Source organism: Struthio camelus, chromosome 19 (assembly GCF_040807025.1).
Source record: "Struthio camelus isolate bStrCam1 chromosome 19, bStrCam1.hap1, whole genome shotgun sequence".
Classification (NCBI taxonomy): Eukaryota; Metazoa; Chordata; class Aves; order Struthioniformes; family Struthionidae; genus Struthio; species Struthio camelus.
The window spans coordinates 5,456,734-5,477,077 of NC_090960.1; the positions used below are offsets into that span (position 1 = coordinate 5,456,734).

The following is a 20,344-nucleotide window of genomic DNA, read 5'->3' on the forward strand; positions in this document are numbered from 1 at the left end:
CCCTAGAGGAAAGGGGGGTCCTGGGGGGGCTCCAGACCCCGAAGGGGGGAAAGGGGGGGCCCTGGGGGGCTCCGGACCCCCGGAGGGGGGAAAGGGGGGGCCGTGGGGGGCTCCGGACCCCCGGAGGGGGGGGAAAGGGGGGGCCGTGGCCCGGCGGGCGCGGGTCCGGCGCGCCCCGCTCACCTCCTCGCCCTGCCCGAACTGCAGCCCCAGCGCCACGAAGTGCTCCACCCGGATGAAGCCGTCCGCATCCTCGTCGCACACGTCGAAAACCTCCTTGAGCTTCCGCAGGAACCGCAGCAGGCTGCCCGGCTCCATGGCGGGCGTCAGCGGGCGGGCGGCGAGGCGGCGGCGGCGGCGGCCATGATCGCGCGCGCCTTCAGCGGGTGCGTGACATCAGCGGCGGGAGCGGGCGGAGGGGAGGGGGCGGCGGGAGCGGGCGGAGGCAGAGGGAGAACAATGGGGCAGAGCCGGGGCGGCGGCGGCGGCGGCGAGGGGGGCGCGAGCGCGCGCTCCGGCAGGGGCGGGGCCGCCGCCAGGGGGCGCCGCGCTGAGGGGAGAGGCGGGGGGGAGAGGTGAGGGGACACGGTGGGTGTGAGGGGACACGGAGGGGAGCGGGAACACGGGGGGGAGAGGTGAGGGGACACGGGGGGGAGAGGGGACACGGGGGGGAGAGATGAGGGGACACGGGGGGTGTGAGGGGACACGGGGGGGGAGAGATGAGGGGACACGGGGGGTGTGAGGGGACACGGGGGGGGAGAGATGAGGGGACACGGGGGGAGATAGGAGGGGACACGGGGGGAGATAGGAGGGGACACGGGGGGGGAGACATGAGGAGACCTGGGGGGGGTGTGAGGGGACACAGGGGGGGAGACGGGAGGGGACACGGGGGGCAGGTGTGAGGGGACACGAGGGCAGGTGTGAGGGGACACGGAGGGGGGAGACGGGAGGGGACACAGCATGGAGGGGGTGTGAGGGGACAATTAAGCCTGGGTCTTAATTTGATCTCTCTGCTCTGTCCCTTATCTTTCTCAGGTCATTTTGGGCTCCTTTTTAAGGCCACAGCCTCGAGGTGCCAGGGAGAGGACAAGGAAGGAGTCCGTTTCCTGCACTGTGCCTCAGTCCGGGAACATCAGGGCAGCACCTGGCGGAGGAAGGAGCACGGCTCAGGCTCAGGTACGCGCTGCCTCCGCCAGGACTTCTTCCCCTGCTACCACTGCGGGTGCCGAGCGCAAGCGACCACCCCATCGCTGAGTGATGATCTGTAGCTGATTGATAAAGTTGTCCACCTGAAGTGGCAATGAGTGCAGGTTTTCAACTGAGACAGTATCTGTCCATTTGCTTCTGGTAATGAGAGGTCCACTTGACCCTTAGCAACCCTGAAAATACCCTAATTAAAGCCAGCCACTCAAATTCTTCCCTTTTCCAGGAATCAGAAGTAGTGTTCTCCTCAGAAAGTTATGTTTCTTTGAATATATGTTTCTCATCCCTTTTATGTGCAAATTTAATGTTCAGGAAGAGGCTGATTTGACAGCCCTGTAGGCTGTAAATCGGTTGTCAATCCATGGCACAGTGACAGCACACGCTGTACTAGGAGTACAAGCTCCTCACATAGCCACCCTTAGACATAAAGAGTTAGTTCCAGAGCCCCTGCCACCTTGACCTTCCTTTAATTTTACAACAAATATAAAAGAGTTCTCCTGTTCCCTTGCTGATGTACAAAAGGGTCTTTCCAGACTGGAAGAAACTCAGCAAAGCACAGAGATCAGATCAGACCCTTGGGAAGCAAAGAATTTATGAAGAGATGTGAAGATGAAGGAGATCTGGAAGAGAAAAAGGAAGCAAAGTATTTGATCAGCAAACCTCTGTGAAGTTGTCTAGTTAAAGCAGGATTCTCAGATGTGAGAACATTTAGCTTTTATCTCAGGATAGGTGAACATATCTTCAGGTTATATGGGAACTGAGCTTAAGAGACCCCCCTCAGTGGCACCCATTGAAAATACTCAAAAAAATTATACGCTGGTAGCCCTCAGAGCCGTGGAAAGCATACCTACGTGGAATCAGCTACTGTTAGTCTAACTCCTCTGAAGTGGAATTTAACCCCTTCAAAGCTTCAGAGCACAGCTGTGTCACTGTCCCACCTTGTTCGCTCAGGTTGTCTTAGGTTGCCTCTTTGCACCATCTGACTCACCTTTCTGTATTCAGATGGGCAGCTGTGCAGTCCCAGGTGGGAAAGTGGAGTCACGCTTAATATTCTGAAGAAAAAAGGAACAGACTTTTTCCTGTTTGTCATGATCAGAGGAGAAATTCCTGCACCTGAGAGGGGCCATGTTCTCTGTCTCATCGAATCTAGCTAATTCTGGCCCTCATCTGTCTGCTGCTGAAGGAAGAAGGAAAAGTGGAAGTGGCAACATTGGTTTAGACTAAACCTACCAGCATTAAAAATGTGTATCCATCTTGCATTATTTGTAAGAAAAAGAGAGAGAGAGAGAGAAAGTTTCAAGAATAGATTCGATAGTTTGAGGAGCTAGTACAGAAATCTGAGAACTGCCACACACAGCTTGAGTGCCAGAGGGCTCTGGAATAAAGCTGATAAGAGAGCCGAAGGGGCTGTAGAAGCTGTCATTGTAGACAGCTGAATATTATGAGCAAAGATCTGACTGCTGGGAGATGATGCGACAGTGCTGAGCACAGGAGAACTGGAATGTGAGATGCTGTCAAGGATCTGAAAGCTGGGAGTGCCCAAAATGGGCTAAAGTTGGGACACTGAGCTGAACACATGCCACACTCACTTGCTGGGCAGCTGCACTGGCAAGGTACAGCACGTAAGGCTGAATCAAGGGGAAGGTTATTATTGTCAGTAGTTGCTGACAGTTGTCACTCCTTGCTGATCTCTGCTTCTCCAGTTCTCAGTAGGATGTGTCTGCTAGTACCAATGGGCTATTTTTCCTTGCTAGTATATCAAAATTGTTGTTTAATAAATTAGAGATGTTTGACAACTTTGTTTCAATTGTACACTATGTGGAGAAAACATTTTACATGCTGTGAATCCTGTTTCTGAACTTGAAATATGATTTGCGGTGGTGCTGCCATATTTGCCTGTTCAGGATAAATAGTTTGAGAGGAAATATTTCATTGAAAGCTGCAGGCCGTGGATGGCATTTGGAGAATTTCATTACAATCAGCAGCTTTTCCATCAATGTCACTTCTACTTATTTAGCAAATTGTAATCTGGTGCCAGAAACAGCCCATAAGGACTGCATTCCCCAAGGCTGATGACCTTATCTACAATTCTGGTTGCATTCCAACATACAGTAGCAACATCTTGAGACCCAGCCTCTCAGAACAGCTTCCTAGCATAAATCCTCTTTGCCATATACATAATATCACCCTCACTGAATATTAGCCTTCTAATAGTAACTTTTAATATGTTTTGAATAAAGTCCTGTTTCCAGTCAACAAATGTAGCTCTGATTAGCAACATACAGATATGCTTTGGTCTCCTGGTCTTTAAGTGGCTTTATCACTATTACTTTTCATTAGTTGGATCTTCTCTTTGATCTTAAGTCTTATGAACAACAAGTAACAGGCAACAAGAACTAGCTTATTACTACTTCTACCCTGGCTGAAAATGTAAAACATTGCCTAAGAGGTAATGAAGTTTTCTCAGGCTAGTTTAAACAGATATAGCACAGAAGCAAGGAACTTGAATTTTACTGCCATTTTCCCCAATTTTTTTTCTATTTTAACCAGTTAACTTTTAATGAAAAAAAATCAGCAAATTTTGGGGAAATATTTCAACAAGCAGGGGTCTTGCTTGGAGGTTTTCTTATCACTAAAGGACCTAACCTTATAAAGGTTTATGTACCGATTTATTTTTACATAGTATGTATGAATTGCCTTGTTTGATATCAACAGTACTGTTACCAGATTATGAATTTAAGCCTACACATGAGTCTCCGCAGGATCAAAGGCTAGATAAGCTCAACTAGGCAGCTAGCTGCCGTTACCTCAAAAAACACAGCAGTGCCTTACACGTTTCTTCTTACAACGCACACACTACATTCGGAGACACTATTGAAAAAAATTCAGCCTAGGCAGAGGATACGCCATTTGATAAATACACGTGACAACGTGGAATGGTATGTTTCTAGTTAAAACAACAGCTAGCGTAGCTGTTTTTGCAACTACGAAGCCTTGTTATAATGGGGGACCAAATCTCTATTCCCATGAAGTTATTGAAAAAAATGAAATAAACCTCAGTGCTCGTTCACATCAAACCATTTCCACTGGTAATTCACAACTTGTTTCCAAGTGCTGACCAGGTACTTCCAGGGACGGCAACAACAGATAGATGCTATTGCCAACATGTTCCCATGGTATTTGAAGGTCTCCTTACTCCCCCAAGCGGTCACCCACTTCACTGCACTTATGTCACCAGACAGGAGAATGCAGTTGCTGGCCAGCTGTCACAGGGTAGCAAGGTGAGGCTACTGTGTTTGGTACCAAAATCGTCTGCAAAACAGAGATGGATGAATGGTATGGAATAAAGTAAGCTGTCTTCCTGTTCCAAGAAATCCCATAGTCTTCTAAATGACCTCGGACCAAACCTATCTGTTTTTGGTGCGTGCCAGCAGCCTCCATGCTGCCTTCTGTTAGAGAGAGGACGGCAGCCATCAGCTTTTCTCTGAAGAGCTCCAAGCAGTGGGGAAGACTTCCCTTTGCTTCAATTATAATGTGCAATGGCATCTGGCAACCTCCTAAAATCATTAATCATGCTAGAAGCTACCAAAAGAAAACATCCGACGGCCAGCAGGTCACTAGGTCAATTCTGTCCCTCTGTGTTTCAACAAGAGACCTCCAGCCTTCATTTCTTCAAAGGAGACGCTAGGTACAACCAGCTATTTAATACTCCTAATTGTTCTATATAGCTGAGAACTTGGGAGGGAACTGGAAATGGTTCTGGATATTAAGAATTCAACCGAGTAAAAATGAGACCTAGTGTGCTTGCTACAATCAGCTTATTTTCAAATTCTGTCCCTCAAAAGAGCTCGGTCAAAAGACACGCAACTATTCCGCTCTGGCTCTAACAAGCAAAGAACTTTAACAAACCTCAGCCCTGACTCTTGAAATGAAAGACCACTGTGTTACAGAAGTGAACTCTGTAGTCTTTTCCCTGCACACTCACATGTTTTATTAAAATACAAGGCTAGTATGTTGAAAGCCACCTACAGGCCAGACAGCATATTTTGCTTAAGGTAACTCACCCATAGCACTCACACAGTATGTGAACCGTTCAGTAAGTTGTCCCTCATTCCTGAGATGCTTCAAATAAAACCAGTTTATAAAATTTTACTTGTTTTACCCTTTTCAAGGTAAACTGCACAATTGAATAACTGTGTGCCATCTGTGATTTTAGTATATTTGACTACAAGGAATGCAATTCCCATATACTGCTGGATTTAGTAACAAAATCTGGAACATAATAAAATTAGAACATGATACACCATACTGATGCTAAAGCCAAACAGTGATTGTTGCGTCTCGAAACAGATTGTATGACCTAAGTCCAAGTCGGCTGACTAATAAGAAGATAAAGGACAGCACAAAAATATTTATGCAAGAGAACGTAGGTGCAACACCATTACTGCCACGCCCATTGGTAGACCAAATTAACTTTAGGGCTAATAGCGATGAGCACTGTTTGACTGTTTCAATGACAGCCTGCAATCAGCTCGTTTATAGAGAAATAGTCCAGAAAAGGACATTTTTGGGACAGAGAAGCACTTAGAAAAGCAGCTCAACCAGGCTGGTCATAGCAGCCTTTGTAATTCCCTCAAAACATGATTGTGGAAGGAATGATCAAATCTATTGACTGCAGCTTGCACATGGAATTCTTCCAGCTGCTTCTTATGCTCAGATGATTGATAGCTTTTTAAAACCTACATTGCCCTATTCATCATGAGGTCTACCTATGAATTTTGATATGGAGACTGAGAACAAAATTTGGGGGGCAGAGAGAAATAAGCTCCTGGATTTGAATCAGTTTCACCAGGGAAAGTCAACAATAGTATGGTTTTTGCCTCCCTGTGATACAGTCACTCTGGTCTTGTTCAAGTCTTCCATGAATCTGCACTTGCCTTTGCCTAACCGACTTTGAAGTGAATGTTTTGCATGAGCAAGTTTTATGTCGAAAGCCCAGCCAGGCTGAGAGGGCACTTTGGATTCAAATCCGTGTAATATGTTCGCTGGAGATGCTGAACAGCAGAGCCATGGTGAGACATTTGGTATCTGCATGCTTTTAGCTTCTGGAGACCCCCAATCTTCCTACAGCATTATAGCCACAGAAAAAAAGAGAAAACCAACACACAGACAGTGGCCAGAATAGTACATTTGGTCCTCAAGAAGAGCTAAGGCTACTCACTAACTATCAAATCTATCACATAGCAAATACCAAACAGTTTGCAGAGGAGCTTTGCAAGCATGAACGGTGCACTACTCAAATTATTACTATTCCTTCCCTCGCTGTCTCTAGGTCCGATAAATTGCTACTCTGTTCACTAAATCCCCTTTGGAAAAACATCAGCATACCCCAGAGTTCAGAACTGACACACACAAATTACTGTGCCATACAGCAGACTGTTTACAGGATAATAGACATAACATGTCTGACGATGAAGAAGTGCTCCAAGATTTCCATCTTGCCTCAGTAACACAGATGTTCCCTTGTTGTGTCTTTGAATCTCAAGATAAGCAGATGTTGCAACATTTCAAAACTTTCATCTTCCCCTCCCTCCCCCAAAAGACAGACAGCTCAGCATACATCTGCCCACTATTAAGCCTCAAACTTTTACAGGCATGAAATCAATGAGCATTATGTGCCAAGCTCCCTTTAGAAACAGCTTACGTGGTTCACTCTTCCTACAGTAAAAACATCTCATACCAGATTTGCTGCATTAGACATAGGTACGGTGCCTGCACTGATACTCCTGTGGTGGCAAACGTGCCAGGTCTCTTACCTCCTGTGTTCATCTGTCCCTGCCAGTCTCTCAAAGAGCTCTATTGCATGGGTACAGCTGTAACAGCTAGACCAAAGGTCACCTATCCAACATCCTCCATGTACCAGAGGCTGTGAGGGGAGAGAGAGTTTGCATTAGGTGACCCTTTCCTGTTACATCCTCCCAGATCCAGCAAAGCAGTAGGTAAAAAGACGGACAAGGACAGTTGTTTATTACACGGTGGATCGCTTCTAGGTTTTTTCCCAGACTCCAAAAAAACGTGCAGAGAGCTACAGAGCTGAAATTGCTTGTGCTGGAGAGGCAGTGCTGAATTATTGATTTTTAACACAGCTGGATTTGTTTCTATGGAAATTATCCTCAACTGATGGTGAGCAAAATAAGCCAGTGGCTCCCAGGCTACCTAGGCAATCAAAGCCTGCAGCTGTAGATAGAAAAATGTTGAACTGTTTTCTTTTGGGCTTTTCCTACATCTGTAAAAAATCTTATTAATATTTAGCACGATTCAGTCTAACAGATTTGCCAAGTGACAGTCCTTATCTGCTTTAGCATGCTGCGTGAAATCAAAATGGACAAAGTACGTCACTGCTAATCATAAACACAGCAGGACTCAAATTCCTTTCAAAGCAGCATATTTCCTACAGCATCTGCTGGACAGGTGACCTACCTCTCTGGTGATCTGGAGCTGTGACACACCAGTTAGAGAGCCTTTGGTGAAATAAAAGGAAGGAATTCTCCTTGATATTAAAGGACTGCTGCTTATTTGATGTTTGTGTTTAAATGGACACTATTCAGAAGCCTGTCCCCACAGGCAAGCACTTTAACATACTTAGATTTGTCTTTTCCCCTAAAACCAACAAGTCATTAGCACAAGCCTTCTCCGAATGTCTTCCTGCCCCCCTCGACCCCCCAAACCGTCTCTTTGCCAACAGAAGAATCTGCAGAAACTACAAAAGCAGTACAAGAAAGAGGTGCATCAGGCCTACCACAGAGCACAAGCTCTAGGCCACGCGAGTGAATGTCTCATTTAATAGAAAAGCATAGGAATAGCAGTAAATGCTGCTTTCTGGAGAAACAGTTTTCCTCAATTCTTTCCGTCTACCAAGCCCTATAGTATTAATTATTTAGGGCTAATACAAGGTATTCTATATAAAATATCAGGACTGAAGGCTACAAGCCAATTAAACTGCCCAGGTTTAGAGATACTTAATTCTTTGGCAAATTATTTTAAAATACTCCAAGAATGCATGTTTCCATACCTCTAAAACCCTTCTCATTCTTGTTCATCTAATATGCAACCAGAAAGAACAGAAACAAATGCTATTATGCTCCTGTCTGGCCCTTCTGGGTTGCCCCTCATCCTGTGCAGGAGTGTATTCCGTGGGGGACAGTTAGACAGGCTCCAGTCCCCAGGGCCCATGTTCCTCATTATGCAACGCAGTCACACAGCGGAGCACGATCCTGGACCATTCCCTCTCTTTTAAGCATGACTGCATCTGCTCCCATTGGCAGGGGCTTTACATTTCACTGCCTGAAAATCTCCTCTCTATCTTCGTTTTGCAATCGACTTGATGCCCAAAAGAGAAGAATTAAACAAGATCTACTGCATTTATTGAAAAACGTGTCTTAAAAAAAAAAAAATCTGGTTTTGCATTGCCAAAGTTCACATGAACATAGTTCAAGCAGAGAAAAAGGGAAGGCAATTATCAGGCACTGATACTCCAGCTGCTGGGTGACTGTATATTTGTTTACACAGCATTATGACTCAGTCCTTGCTAAGCCAACACTATTAAACATTTCGTGATAGTTTCAGTTACTGGAGAAATTGGAGGGTTTGCTATTTATTTAGGATTCCAACAACTGGAACAGGATGTTGTGCCTCCTACAGACACAGATAAAGACCAGTCACTTTGTGCTCCATTGCAAAGGTCAAATGAAGTCTGACTAAGTCTTCTCTTGACACTATAACATAAAAATTGTTGTAAATAGGTCTCTGCAAGACTTAAAGGTCTAGAAAAATATGGATAAGTATATCGGTTCTAGCTTATATATCTTCTTTTAAATAAGGCTATTGTCTTTGAAAATTATGCTATTGTTCCTCAAGTAATACTCTCCTTTCCACTCCCCAGGCTAAATTCAGAAGCTTGTCGGATGCTTTTGTCCATTGGGACTCTCTTCTACTCGAGAAGAGGGTGTTACAGGGCTTCTGCTTCAGCATAAGGGAAAGCAGGAGTTCCCACTGGATATGCTATTAGGTGCTAAGGTTAAAGTCTACATTTTGGTTGACGGTCATTAAAGATGAGAACAAAAAGAAGAAATAATTGGTCAGATGAAAAAGGTCAAATCCTCCTCTAGGAGCGTTTATCTCTCTCCATAGCCCAGGAAGCCTGAAGAGTTTTGGATCCTAATTCAGGCACCTCAGCGAGATGAGATGTACCATCCTCTAGGGCAGGTCTTCTATCCCGCCAGCTCCATGTCTTCAGCTTCTAATCCAGCTGGATGACTCAAGCAGAGGCCTGAGGATGAAGAAAGGCACGTTCCATGGCCTAACGAAATGGGCTTGCTCTCTGACAGGAAGAGGATCAAATCTATCAGGAAGCCAGTCAGCTTTAGTCAAGAGATTTTTAGACAAAAGGGCATTCAGAGGAGGGCAGCATTTTACAGAAGCACAAAAAAGTCCTTCCAAACAAAGGCAAAGGCTCCAAGCAAGTTGTTTATGACAGTGGCGTTTCCACTGGAAGAGTCATTATGAGAAATATTAAGGCAGCTATCACAGCTTACAAATTCAAAAGCAACAAATCATTCAAGGAGAAATAGGCCTTTCCATAAACGCTTGTGCGCATGATCAGCGAGATCAGAGAGGACACAAGTCTGAATAGCAGTCGTTCCTCCTGCAGCTTATTCATTCTGGACTCACGTTCTGTGAAAGCAGTGGCATTCAGCAAGAAGCCATACCAGCTGGCCTCCCCTTCCCTAATGCTTCTGTTGGGTCACCATCCTGACCATTTTCAGTGCCATCTCTCCTTGATCAGATGGTACCTAGCACAGAAATGAGAGCACACGATAAGCAGCTGCTATGAAGAAGCAGACAGCAAGAACTAATACGTGTATTTTCAGTTTTCTTAGGCTACCTTTCTTGCCAATAAGTATGTTCTACCCCAAGAAACATATTACTTACCATGTGCCCAGCCTTAAGAATCCAGAAGAAAGCAAAGTTCTCATAGGCCTTGTGGAAAGCAGCTGTCTCAGTGGACTCTGGAGACACGTACAGAGCCTTCCACCTTTGCTGGCTGAACTGATCCAAATTAGGCCACTTCAGTTTCCGGATCCATGCTTCCTGGCCTAAGTTAGAGATAATGGAGTTGTTTGATATTTATACTGATGTAGCCACTTGGGAGTCCCAAGTCAGTTGGATCTCTACTGTATTAGACACCACCACAGTAGGGCAAGTAGAAAGTCTCTAGGTGTTAGATTTTAAAAACAATTTTGCTATGCTTAGAAAATGACCCAGGCTGTGAACAATCCACGATAAGCTGGAACAAACCAGTGGAGGAAGAAGGGGAAAAGTGAAAACACATGTGATTTGTGATTGCTTTCTTACTGTTTGAAGGAGGAGTAAATCCTGCTCCCTAAGTCCCTATCCACTGCCCTGCTCCCCTCCACAATCCAACTGTGCTCTCAGCAGCAGCTGGATTGTTTCACAGGCATTTGTCTTCATGCTCCGTGTTAATAACCAACAGTAGACAGGTTTGGGTAGAAACCTGGATGAAATCATGCCTCGTAGATGCTCTGCAGTCCTAGCAATTCTGACATATTTTGCTTCATTCCTCAAGTATCTTTTTGAATGTTCTGCCATGGAGAAGAATCAGCCACACTGAGTCCCCTCTTGGGGACCAAAAAAGAGGCTTCCCACATAGGCCACTGCTTCTCTGTTCTAGTCACTGCGCAAGAAGAGCCTTGAAAGGCTCTCTGTTTTCAGATGCCTGCCAGAGAAGGTGACAGTCAAGACAGCAAAAAGACATAAATTCCAGGACACTTCGGGGAAAAAAGGTTGTTACTCTTACCTGGCCCCTGAGCTACTGGAGGAATTTACACATTAACTGCAGCTCAACGTTAGCTCAAAATATGATAAATTGGCTGCTAATCTGTTTTGACAGGCTAAATACTCTGTTTCCTGAATTATTGATTGCTATGTTGTTCATGAAGGGCATTTAAATATTTCAGTGGGGAAGAAGATCCAAAGGATAAAGCCTTTCACAGTACAGGAAGATGTCTGTGCAGCTTGCGACTGCATATTATTAAATCAACAGGAAAAGGCAAACGGATAAGAGTGCAGCAGTCTCACAGCACGAGGCATTCCAGCTACACTTGGCCTGGCCCCCAGCTGCCACTTGATCAAGTCTGCACCTTACAAGCAGCAAAGGGACAAACAAAGCCCATGAGCAACCAAGAGGTGCAGACGCCTACACATATTATCAAGCAGCAGGTGTGGTCGCTCTTCAACTGCGCCCCTCCCCAACTAATTACCAGCTCTCTTGTTGCATCTCCCCGGGCACCTGCTTGCTCTTCATTGAAGGCTGAACTGTATTCTGCACAAATCTGTAGCAGGAGGCGGTCTTTGCCCCAGAGAACAGAGATTTCAAGGCAGGGCAGGAGAACAGAGGGCAGCCTCCATCTTCATCTATCCTCTCTCTTCATTTATGAATGAGTGTACACATACATTTATCTATCTTGAAGAATTAGGTCAATTCTTAGCTATGTTAATTACTTATTAACATAATATTATACTTACATAATATTAATATAATGTTATATTGTATGTTGTTATATGTATATATTAATATATACATTAATGTATATGTTACTATACTTATTAACATAATATGGGCTTCACTGAAGCAAAACAATTACTGATGTTGTAGATCCATTCCTCAGCTGTATAAGGGGGGGGGGGGAAGAGTAAAGGAACTGCTTCTCTCAAGGAGATGTAAAGAAAACATAGTAAGAGCTATTCAGTTATGACTGAAGTAAGCTTTGATGGTCGGACAGAGATTTGCACAAGAGATCCAGGTATACGTGCTATTGGCGATTGCATGTGCTGCACTTTGTGCGTTCTGTTCCCAGCCTCAGCCAAAAAGCCCCTTACCCATGGTGTCAACAATGAGATCCAGCTGCCCATTATAGACTGTAACGTTGACATTCGCTGCCAAAAGCTGATCAACAATATCAATGACTGGTTTCATGAAGTCCTCAGCCATGTTTATGAAGACTTCTTTGGACTGACCTAGTTGGAGCCAGAAAGAGAAAAAAAAAATTAACTGATAGAATGTCATACCCAAGGCAGGACACAAGCAACTAGGCAAGGGTCCTGGCTTATGGCTGCATAAAAGCAAGCCCTAGCACAGAGCAGCAGCCAGTGATTTATCAGTCTGAGGAACTAGAGAACCAGAAACCAACCACGCTCCCATTGCAGCTCACACATCGCATTGTCATTTCTGGCTCCCATTGCACACACAAGGGAACTTGCATCCATCCCTTAACCCTTCCCTTCTGTTTTATACCCCTCCCTCCACACCACACAGCACTACATGATACCAGCTTTCTGGCAGAGAAAACTGACAGGAATTCTTCCATCAAGGCAGAGCAATGGACAGAAATCAGCTGCTGAAACACAGGGGATCATCTTCCTCCCTCTGCATTTTTTTTAGCTGCTAGGCTAAAGAGAGATACAAACACCACAAATGGAAGCAGAACTATGGCTGCTCCTACTGCTGTTAAACGCTCATTTCTGAGAGCACATCCTCCTCTTAGGCCCAAGGATAATGACAATTTAATGTGACTGCTTACTACAGACATCAAAGTATCTTCCTACAGATCGTGACACTGTGGAAGCAATATGGCACTTATTAGATTCATGCTAGAAGACAGGAAAGTACCTCCCCATTTCACACAGTCTGGAATAATTTTTAGCTTCTTTCTGATAGGTCCATTCATCAAATCGTTTAGGCTGTCCTTATGCATATTTTTGACATGGCGTTGATAAAGTCTAACTGAAAAGAAAGAAAATGCTTTGATTAGTGGCATATTTAATACAGTCATCCTGCAGAGATAACAATTTTCAGTGTTATAGTCACGTCCAACAAACTCCTTCCTAATGGAGATATAAAACCACAGAGGAAGATTCGCTTATTTCTAAAATGCAAGCAGTAGAAACCACTGAAGTCAGCCCTTATTTAGGCTAGACGATAATATGGGAAGAGCCCAACTATCCATTTCTAGTTTTGGTTAATAATGCACTTTTTTCAGGGGATCAACTTCTGATTTAGCTGCCTGGCACAGATAATTTCTTCTCAACAGACCAGTTTTGAGCTGCAATGTCTTTTACTTCTGGGAATAAACTGTGCTGTTCACCTTCCCTACTGAAGCTAACAGACACAGAACAAGAACTAAAAAAAAACCAAAACAAAACAAAACACCCCCCAAAATTTGTTTACTTTCATGCTCATACATAAGCATCAAGGAGCAAAAAAGCCTAATCGGACTACTTGCATGGACGAGACATTTTCGTGTCCTACCTTGAAGATAGAAATCAAAGACATTAAGAGAAGTAACTTAGAAGTCACAAAACTATGCAGCAATTACACTAACTAATTCCTCAGAGTAATGCATGTAGGATGTATAGGTGGAGGTATAATCTACAGAAGGGTTGTTCCACATTCCTAATTATCTCTATTTATGCAAGCACAAGCAAGCTCTCTTCAGGAGAATATCAACATCCTTTAGATTTGAAGGCCCCATTTTAAGGATGTGCTAAATTGAGGCTGTATCAGAGTTGGAGCTATGGGAATGCAAATACAGAGCTCTCTTTCTCAAGTTCTTAAATACAACTTACTGAGATGCAGATTTTCTTGTTCGCTTGCTTTGATTTCTGGAACATCCTTAGTCATGATGTTATAAAAGTTCACATTGTCTGTGTTCTGAAAGCACAAAATAACTTCAGTAACACTGTAATAAAAACGTTTCTCAGATAAGAGGAACAGACTCCCTTCTGAAAAGAGATTAGTACAGACCCTGCAACCTGCCTCTTTGCCTACCTAAATATCTCAGGAAGATATTTAGGGAACAACTTTGGTTCTATATTTGCTTTGAGAAGTGGGGAAGGGTTTTCTCAAGTCTTCATTGTTCACATGTTGGTGATGCTACAGATGTTACTTACTTCGCTTAAACGGATGTGAAGCTTCAGAAAGTCCCACACCCTGCAAATGGCTGTAGATTCACACCGCTCACTACAGAGAGAGCTTCAGTGCTGGATGATGCTCTCAGATGCTCTGTTCTGCTAGATCTGGCCCGATAAAGCTTGTTGCTCAACATCCTCCTAACTTGCAATTTTCAACAACCCAAACGCTTCCTCAAGAGAGCGGTGACTGGTATCGGTCATCCCTCTGTTGGGACTGCTGACATTTGGACAGGTCCAAGAATCGTGGACTGGCAGCTCTGATCCAGACAGCAGACTGCCCCCATCCAAAGTAAAAAGTGTGATTGGTGTTTCCATTGGAGAAGCTACTCAAGATTTTTGAAGCTCCCCTTTACTCAATTTCTGAATCTTTAATGTTCTGAAGGTCAGAAATCAGCTTGCAATAACAAGCCAAAAGGAACTGAAGTGCTTGCACCCTTATGGCTGTATCGCAGCTGGGAAAGACAGACAGACTTGAAGAGAAAGGCAAAACAGGAACCAGAAGTTCCTTCCAAAGTTCAACAGTAAGAAGTGAAACCAACCATGTGCAAAGCACTGTCAGTCACAAGACAAAACAAAAAAGAGGGAGAGAGTGAGAGAGAAGAGGAAGCAGTTCTAGGACTAATCTTTCAGTTTTAGGAAGCCAGAGCCTTACTTGTACTAAAACGCAGAGAAAGAGAGATTTTGTAGCAACCCTCGAACAGGAAAGATAGGAGTAAAAGTGCACTCAATTTTAAGCTGGAACTTGGTTAAGTAACAAGATGCAGTTCTGTACAATAACAGGACATTACTTGAAGTTCTTTCTGTCTTATGCTCCTATTATACTTCTTCAAATAGATCTATGTTAACTTCAAATTATTATGCCTCTTGCTGGAGGCAGTTTTCAACATTCAGGACATACAGCTTTTAAGGAGACATGGCTCATTTAAGTTCAAACTTTTAGTCTGACTGTGGTGTGCAGTGAGCAGACAGCTCTTTTGCATCAGCATCGTCATAAAACGCGTACAGGCAGAGATGAGGGGACAGGGAGATGGAGGACGCAAGCCCATCCAGTGCTCATAGCAAAGTGTAACCTGAAGTTGTGTACCTCTACAAGCACCAGTTACTTATTAACATTGGTTGAAGAAGATCTCACCTCTTCAATGATACCTTCAGCCTTGCTCCAGAGCTCAGTGGCCAGTCCGTATTGTTTTTCGTTTATTGCAACCATTACCTCTTTGGCAACAGCAGTCACCTCTGCTAGACCTTGATCATCAAGGAGAGACTGGAGAACAAACACAGAGGAGGACAGCTTCAGTTATAATTCAGTGCTAATTTCTCACTAACAATCTTCACGCATTAGGGTTTTTATACTGACTAGGAGCTGACCTTAAAAAAGTCCATTTATACTATAAGGCAGTACAAGTTCTAAGGTGAACACCAGAGAACCAGAGCAGTGAATGCAAACAGGGGAGTTTAACAAGGTACTTACGGTGCTATAAAGGTAGGGCCCCCAAGACAGCACAGAATCTAGAGAAACAGAAAAGATTTCAAACGTCTAAATTTCTGCAAGAGAGTTTTCCTTTACTTTCCTTTTATCATAGCAAGATACACAAGCAAGAACAACTGTGACAAAAAGCTTATGGAGATGAACTACCCAGTAAAAAGGTACTGTCAGCTCAGCTTAGCCCAAAGTTTATATACCCCAGAATAGGCTCTTTTTAAATCCTGAGAACCAATAAAACAGCCACAATGCCATTAACTCCCTGTACATCAATCAGTGAAATTTGAAGCAATCGACAGACACTCTTACCAAAGTGTTTTGAACTCCAGTACTGCCGCACAGTGCTAGCACATGGGGATATATCTGACAAGGCAATGGGCATTGTCTAATCTCATCTATTTGCAAACATTACAGAAAAAAAAACCCTCGCTATAAAACAAATTTTTAAAGATAATTTACAAAGTCTCAAGGATCAGTTGATCCTTCTAAGATAGGCAGGAGTTAGCTTGATACTGTCTCATGCCCCAGACAGTCTCTGGAGGCTGCCCTTGCAAATTGCACTGGAGGGCCAAGAATCCTTAAATTTGTTTTTTTGTCCTTCAGCAGACACACACCCTATCTCCTCCATATCAGTAGGCACATCAGTTCCCAGCGCAAGGCCTTCTTGTGAAAACAAACACACACTTCAGTTGCAACATTTGGTGGCAACATTAAGTGAAGCCCTCTCATAGCAAAACACTTCAGAGGCTGCAGAGATTTGTAGGGACATTTTGCTACCGCCCCACTTCAGATGCGAGTATGCTCCTCACTGACTTTGTTCTCAGAGCTTTCGTAATCTGGATGTGTTCTAAAGGGAGATCTCTTCAGTCACAGCTTGCAATGTTTAAATATTTCTTTTTGGTGATTTGATTTACCGGGCTCACTAGAGATTTAATTCATGGCTGGCATTTTTTGACTCAGATACTCATGGAACAATTAAAACAAACAAATAAACCAACCACACATACACACACAGTCTGAAGATTTTGAACATACCTAGAGGAGAAATCCACGAGTCTCCAAGAGCAACCCCAACAAAATTGCATTTTATGCTCCCCTTTTGGACAGCCTTGGCACATCAGAGAAAACAAACAAAAAAACAGCTTTTACTTAGATGTCCACGACTCTAGAACTTAGATCTCCTTAAGTACTTGTAGGATACCACATTTTTAAGTGAAAAATGCACTAGATCCTCCAACTACTTACCTCATGCAACTCTAAAGCAACGCCAGCAGCCATTTTCCCTCCATAAGATTCAGAAAATATGTAGAATGGGATGGTCTGGAGAGAGAAGACAATAAACCCATTAGGCCCAGGGCACAACAAACCCCCTCTCCACCCCCTATCCAATGGCCCACAGACCCTGGGCTCTGGCTCTTCGCCTCCCAGAACGAAACACCGAATGTTTTCTGATTCTGACTTGCAAGATGAGATTTCTACAACTTCCTGGTGTAATTACTGGGGAAAGTTTTGAAGCAGGCACTTCAGTATTTTGGAATTAAAAACATCCCTGGTCCTACATGCTCCTCTGATAGCAATGGACACAATAATCCACCCCTTTGCTCATCTAACTGCCTCCCAAGACAGCAATTTGAGATACCACTTTTGAGTTGCGGGAAACAGAGGGCGCTGGTTATACCTGCGGTACCTCCCACCAGCTGTGGGCTACCTAGTAGCAAACAGTGCCCATCTAGAAGGCTGTTCACGCCCTCTTTCTAGCTTTCTTTTGAGATCTGCCTAAAAGCAAAGAAAAATGTGAGACTATCCAAGAATTCAAATCACTTACCTGGAATTCTGTCCTAGACTTGAAGAATTCTCCAAGAAAAACCATCATATCGGAGACTACTGCAGTAAGGTTTTTGGCAAACAAGCTACAGTCATCTACATAACTGAATCCAGTACCCACAGGATTATCCACAAACAGGATACTGGCTGCCTGCAACTGTACAAGCAGAAAGAAGGGTCGCATGAAATCTCAGGTCAGCTACCAGCAGAGCGTAGGTGCAGACTTTGGTTTTGACAGCATAAACGTCTGAGCCATTGACTCTCTGATTATGAAATGACTTGCAGAAAAGTGAAGTGCATGTCTAACATCAGAGAATGGTACGGGGGCACTTTTGTCTGTTAGAATGTGAAGTAAGAAATTAAACAATGAGTTTTTCTTTTGGGTGCTTTTGTCAAATTGCTACAGGAAATGCTTAGTTATACACTTACAAATGTACAAATAAAACCAATATATCAGCACAGAGAGGGCTAACATGGCTCAAAGCAGAAAGAGCTCATAAATAAAGTACAACATAAGATCTTTTGATTTGCCCGGTCTGCGAAAGAAAGGCACCCATCATCCAAAGGCACCCATCACCCAGATGATCCAGAGAAACACAGACTAATACAGGCATTAGACGACTGGTTGTGCAGAGCACGCGAACCTTCTGGTGAATAAACCTCTAACTTCACCGACAGCTGTAATTTGGTGTCCCTTGAAGGCCATACTGGACTCATAGTTGGAAGCCACTGCTTATACGCCCGTAAGCTATGATCTGAAATAACATCTTTCTAGAATTTCCCTATTTTCAGTTTCCCAGCCATTTGCAATTCACAAATTTATGCAAGCCCAGATAGTCTCCGAATCAAATGAATAGGCCTATTCTTCGTTTCTTAGCAAGACTATTTGGATAAGCCATTTTATTGACCACATTATTTCAAGATGAAATATCATAGTTCTACTGAGTTTAAAATTAAAGCTTTTTTGTGGGCATTTTTGCTTAGCAATCACCTGCTTGCCCAAGCAATAAGCATGCCTTTCAGTGAATAATTAGAAGCTGAACTCTTTGCTATACCCAGGTTGTATTTCTTGGTTTCATTTCTTTGTCTAATGGACCAATCTCTTCAAAGTTTCCAAATCCACAGCCTGAAGATCCTGGACCTCCCTAAGGGGGGAAGATAAGAAGTGAGGAATAAGTTAAAAGGCAGCATGGTATGGATATGAGAGACAGGAGAATAAAAGCAAACCAGTAGAATGACATATTTTAAAATAAAAAAATATCTTTTGCACTACATGCTCATTTCCAAAGAAGGCTTTCTTCCTCCTTTTCTTTCATTTTGTGTACACATGCTATTTCTGAAGGCAAAGATGTAAGAGGGAAGCAATGACCCATTTGTGAAAGCATCTAATGAATCACCTTATGCAAGTGCAGTTTGAAAACCGTTCCCCTTATTCCCTTCATAAGGGATGCAGAAGTTAGCTATATGCCAATGGGTGCTAGCTACCGCTTTTAATCAACGTGTACAGCATATGCCTTTCACTCCAAAGGAATAACCCAGAAGGAGAAAGACCAAGTCATTTTCTGATTATATTCAGCATTAACTCCTGAAGTGTACTGCTGGAGGTGAACGTGGAGCACATATCACTGCTTCTTATCACCCGCAATTGAACGAGATCAAGCTCTAAACAATCAGTCTCCCTTACCTGCTTTCATATACCAAAGTTCCTAAATCTCTAATCACTTTATCTACTCTTGTAAGCTCTTGACGCGATAGAAGGTGAGCAGCTGAGGGCCCCCCACAAGCACGGATGGTATTTTCGCTATGCCTCCCTGACCGGAGCACCTCGCTCACTAGTCAGGAGTCACCCAGAGTCAGACGACCCTCAGCGCTACCTCTGCGGAGCTGCAGGAGACCCCTCACGCTGAACCGGGCGCGGAAGAAAAGCGGAACTCGTCGTAAAGCCTCTTCCACCAGACCTCACCTGCAGCCACAAGACGAGAGGCAGCTTTGTGAAGTCCTCGGTGGGGCCGTCGGCGTAGTAGAGCCACCAGAACATGTGGGCCTTGTTTCGCACTTGCACGTAGCCCCACAGCTCCTTGGGCTCTCGGGACTGCTTCCGTACCGCACCTGGAAACCACCAGAGACGGAAGGAAGGAGGGAGCTGGGCACCAGCGGATCAGCTGCCGGCTCGCCCCCAGACGGGCTCCGGAGGCGCGGTAAGTAGAAGCGCGTCCACTGGAAAACGCTACCGCTGGCAGCGCCGCGCGGCCGAGGGGCGGAGGGACATCGCGGCCCCGCCGGGGGGCCGCGGCCGTCCTGTCCCGTCCCGTCGGCCGGGGACGCTTTCGGGCGCTCGGGCAGGGCGGGGCGGCGCTGGCGGCCTCCCGGAAACGCCGCGGGAACCGGGGCTCCCTCCCGGCGACCCCATCTAGCCCGCGCGGACACCGAGTCCTGTCACGGCCCCGAGGAAGCTGCCGCCGCCTCCTCTCTCCCCTCCCCCCCACCCCGGCGGCGGCGGCCTCCGCCAGCGCGGCCGGCTCGGGGGCCCCCAGGGCGACCCCGCCTGAAGAGCCGCGCCCGGAGCCCCGGCCCGGCCCGTACCGGCCACCGGCGGCAGCGGCGGCAGCGCCGCCAGCAGCAGCAGCAGCCGCCCCGCGGCGGTGCGCGGTGGCGGCTCCATCGCGGCGGCGGCTCCCGCTGCCTCACGCGCCGCCGTCACGCGCGCAGCGGAGGGGAGCGCGCGCCCCGCCCGCCGGCCGGCAGGGGGCGCGGCCGCGGCTCCCGCGCCGCCCGCCCCTTTTGTCC

General features: G+C 45.3%; 2 protein-coding genes and 1 long non-coding RNA gene across 7 annotated transcripts in view; 1 reads left to right on the top strand and 2 right to left on the bottom strand.

Moving 5' to 3' along the window:
* Nucleotides 1-515, bottom strand: part of RAB11FIP4 (RAB11 family interacting protein 4) — a 126,334-nt gene extending 125,819 nt beyond the window's left edge. For 3 of the 5 annotated variants that reach the window (XR_011135518.1, XR_011135516.1, XR_011135517.1), the window contains exon 1: nucleotides 184-406. Coding sequence is in view for 2 of the 5 variants with exons in the window: in XM_068913836.1 (XP_068769937.1) it covers nucleotides 184-318 (135 nt within the window). In the remaining 3 variants the exon portion in view is untranslated. Of the gene's footprint in view, nucleotides 1-183 lie in introns of all 5 variants that reach the window. The other 2 variants (XM_068913836.1, XM_068913838.1) reach the window with 2 other exon arrangements.
* Nucleotides 259-9,830, top strand: LOC138061625 (uncharacterized). Its single transcript, XR_011135519.1, has 2 exons — nucleotides 259-386; nucleotides 1,036-9,830. It is a non-coding gene; the product is annotated as an uncharacterized lncRNA (long non-coding RNA).
* On the bottom strand, nucleotides 8,606-20,307 carry SCPEP1 (serine carboxypeptidase 1). The gene is made up of 13 exons (XM_068913840.1): nucleotides 20,141-20,307; nucleotides 19,521-19,666; nucleotides 18,613-18,702; nucleotides 17,559-17,714; nucleotides 16,979-17,053; nucleotides 16,769-16,841; nucleotides 15,722-15,759; nucleotides 15,386-15,514; nucleotides 13,909-13,993; nucleotides 12,953-13,066; nucleotides 12,163-12,300; nucleotides 10,195-10,358; nucleotides 8,606-10,055 (listed from the first exon to the last, which is right to left on the bottom strand). The coding sequence occupies exons 1-13, from the start codon at nucleotides 20,217-20,219 to the stop codon at nucleotides 9,990-9,992; spliced, it is 1,353 nt and encodes a 450-aa protein (XP_068769941.1). The 5' UTR covers nucleotides 20,220-20,307; the 3' UTR covers nucleotides 8,606-9,989.
* Between the last annotated feature and the right edge of the window lie 37 nt (nucleotides 20,308-20,344).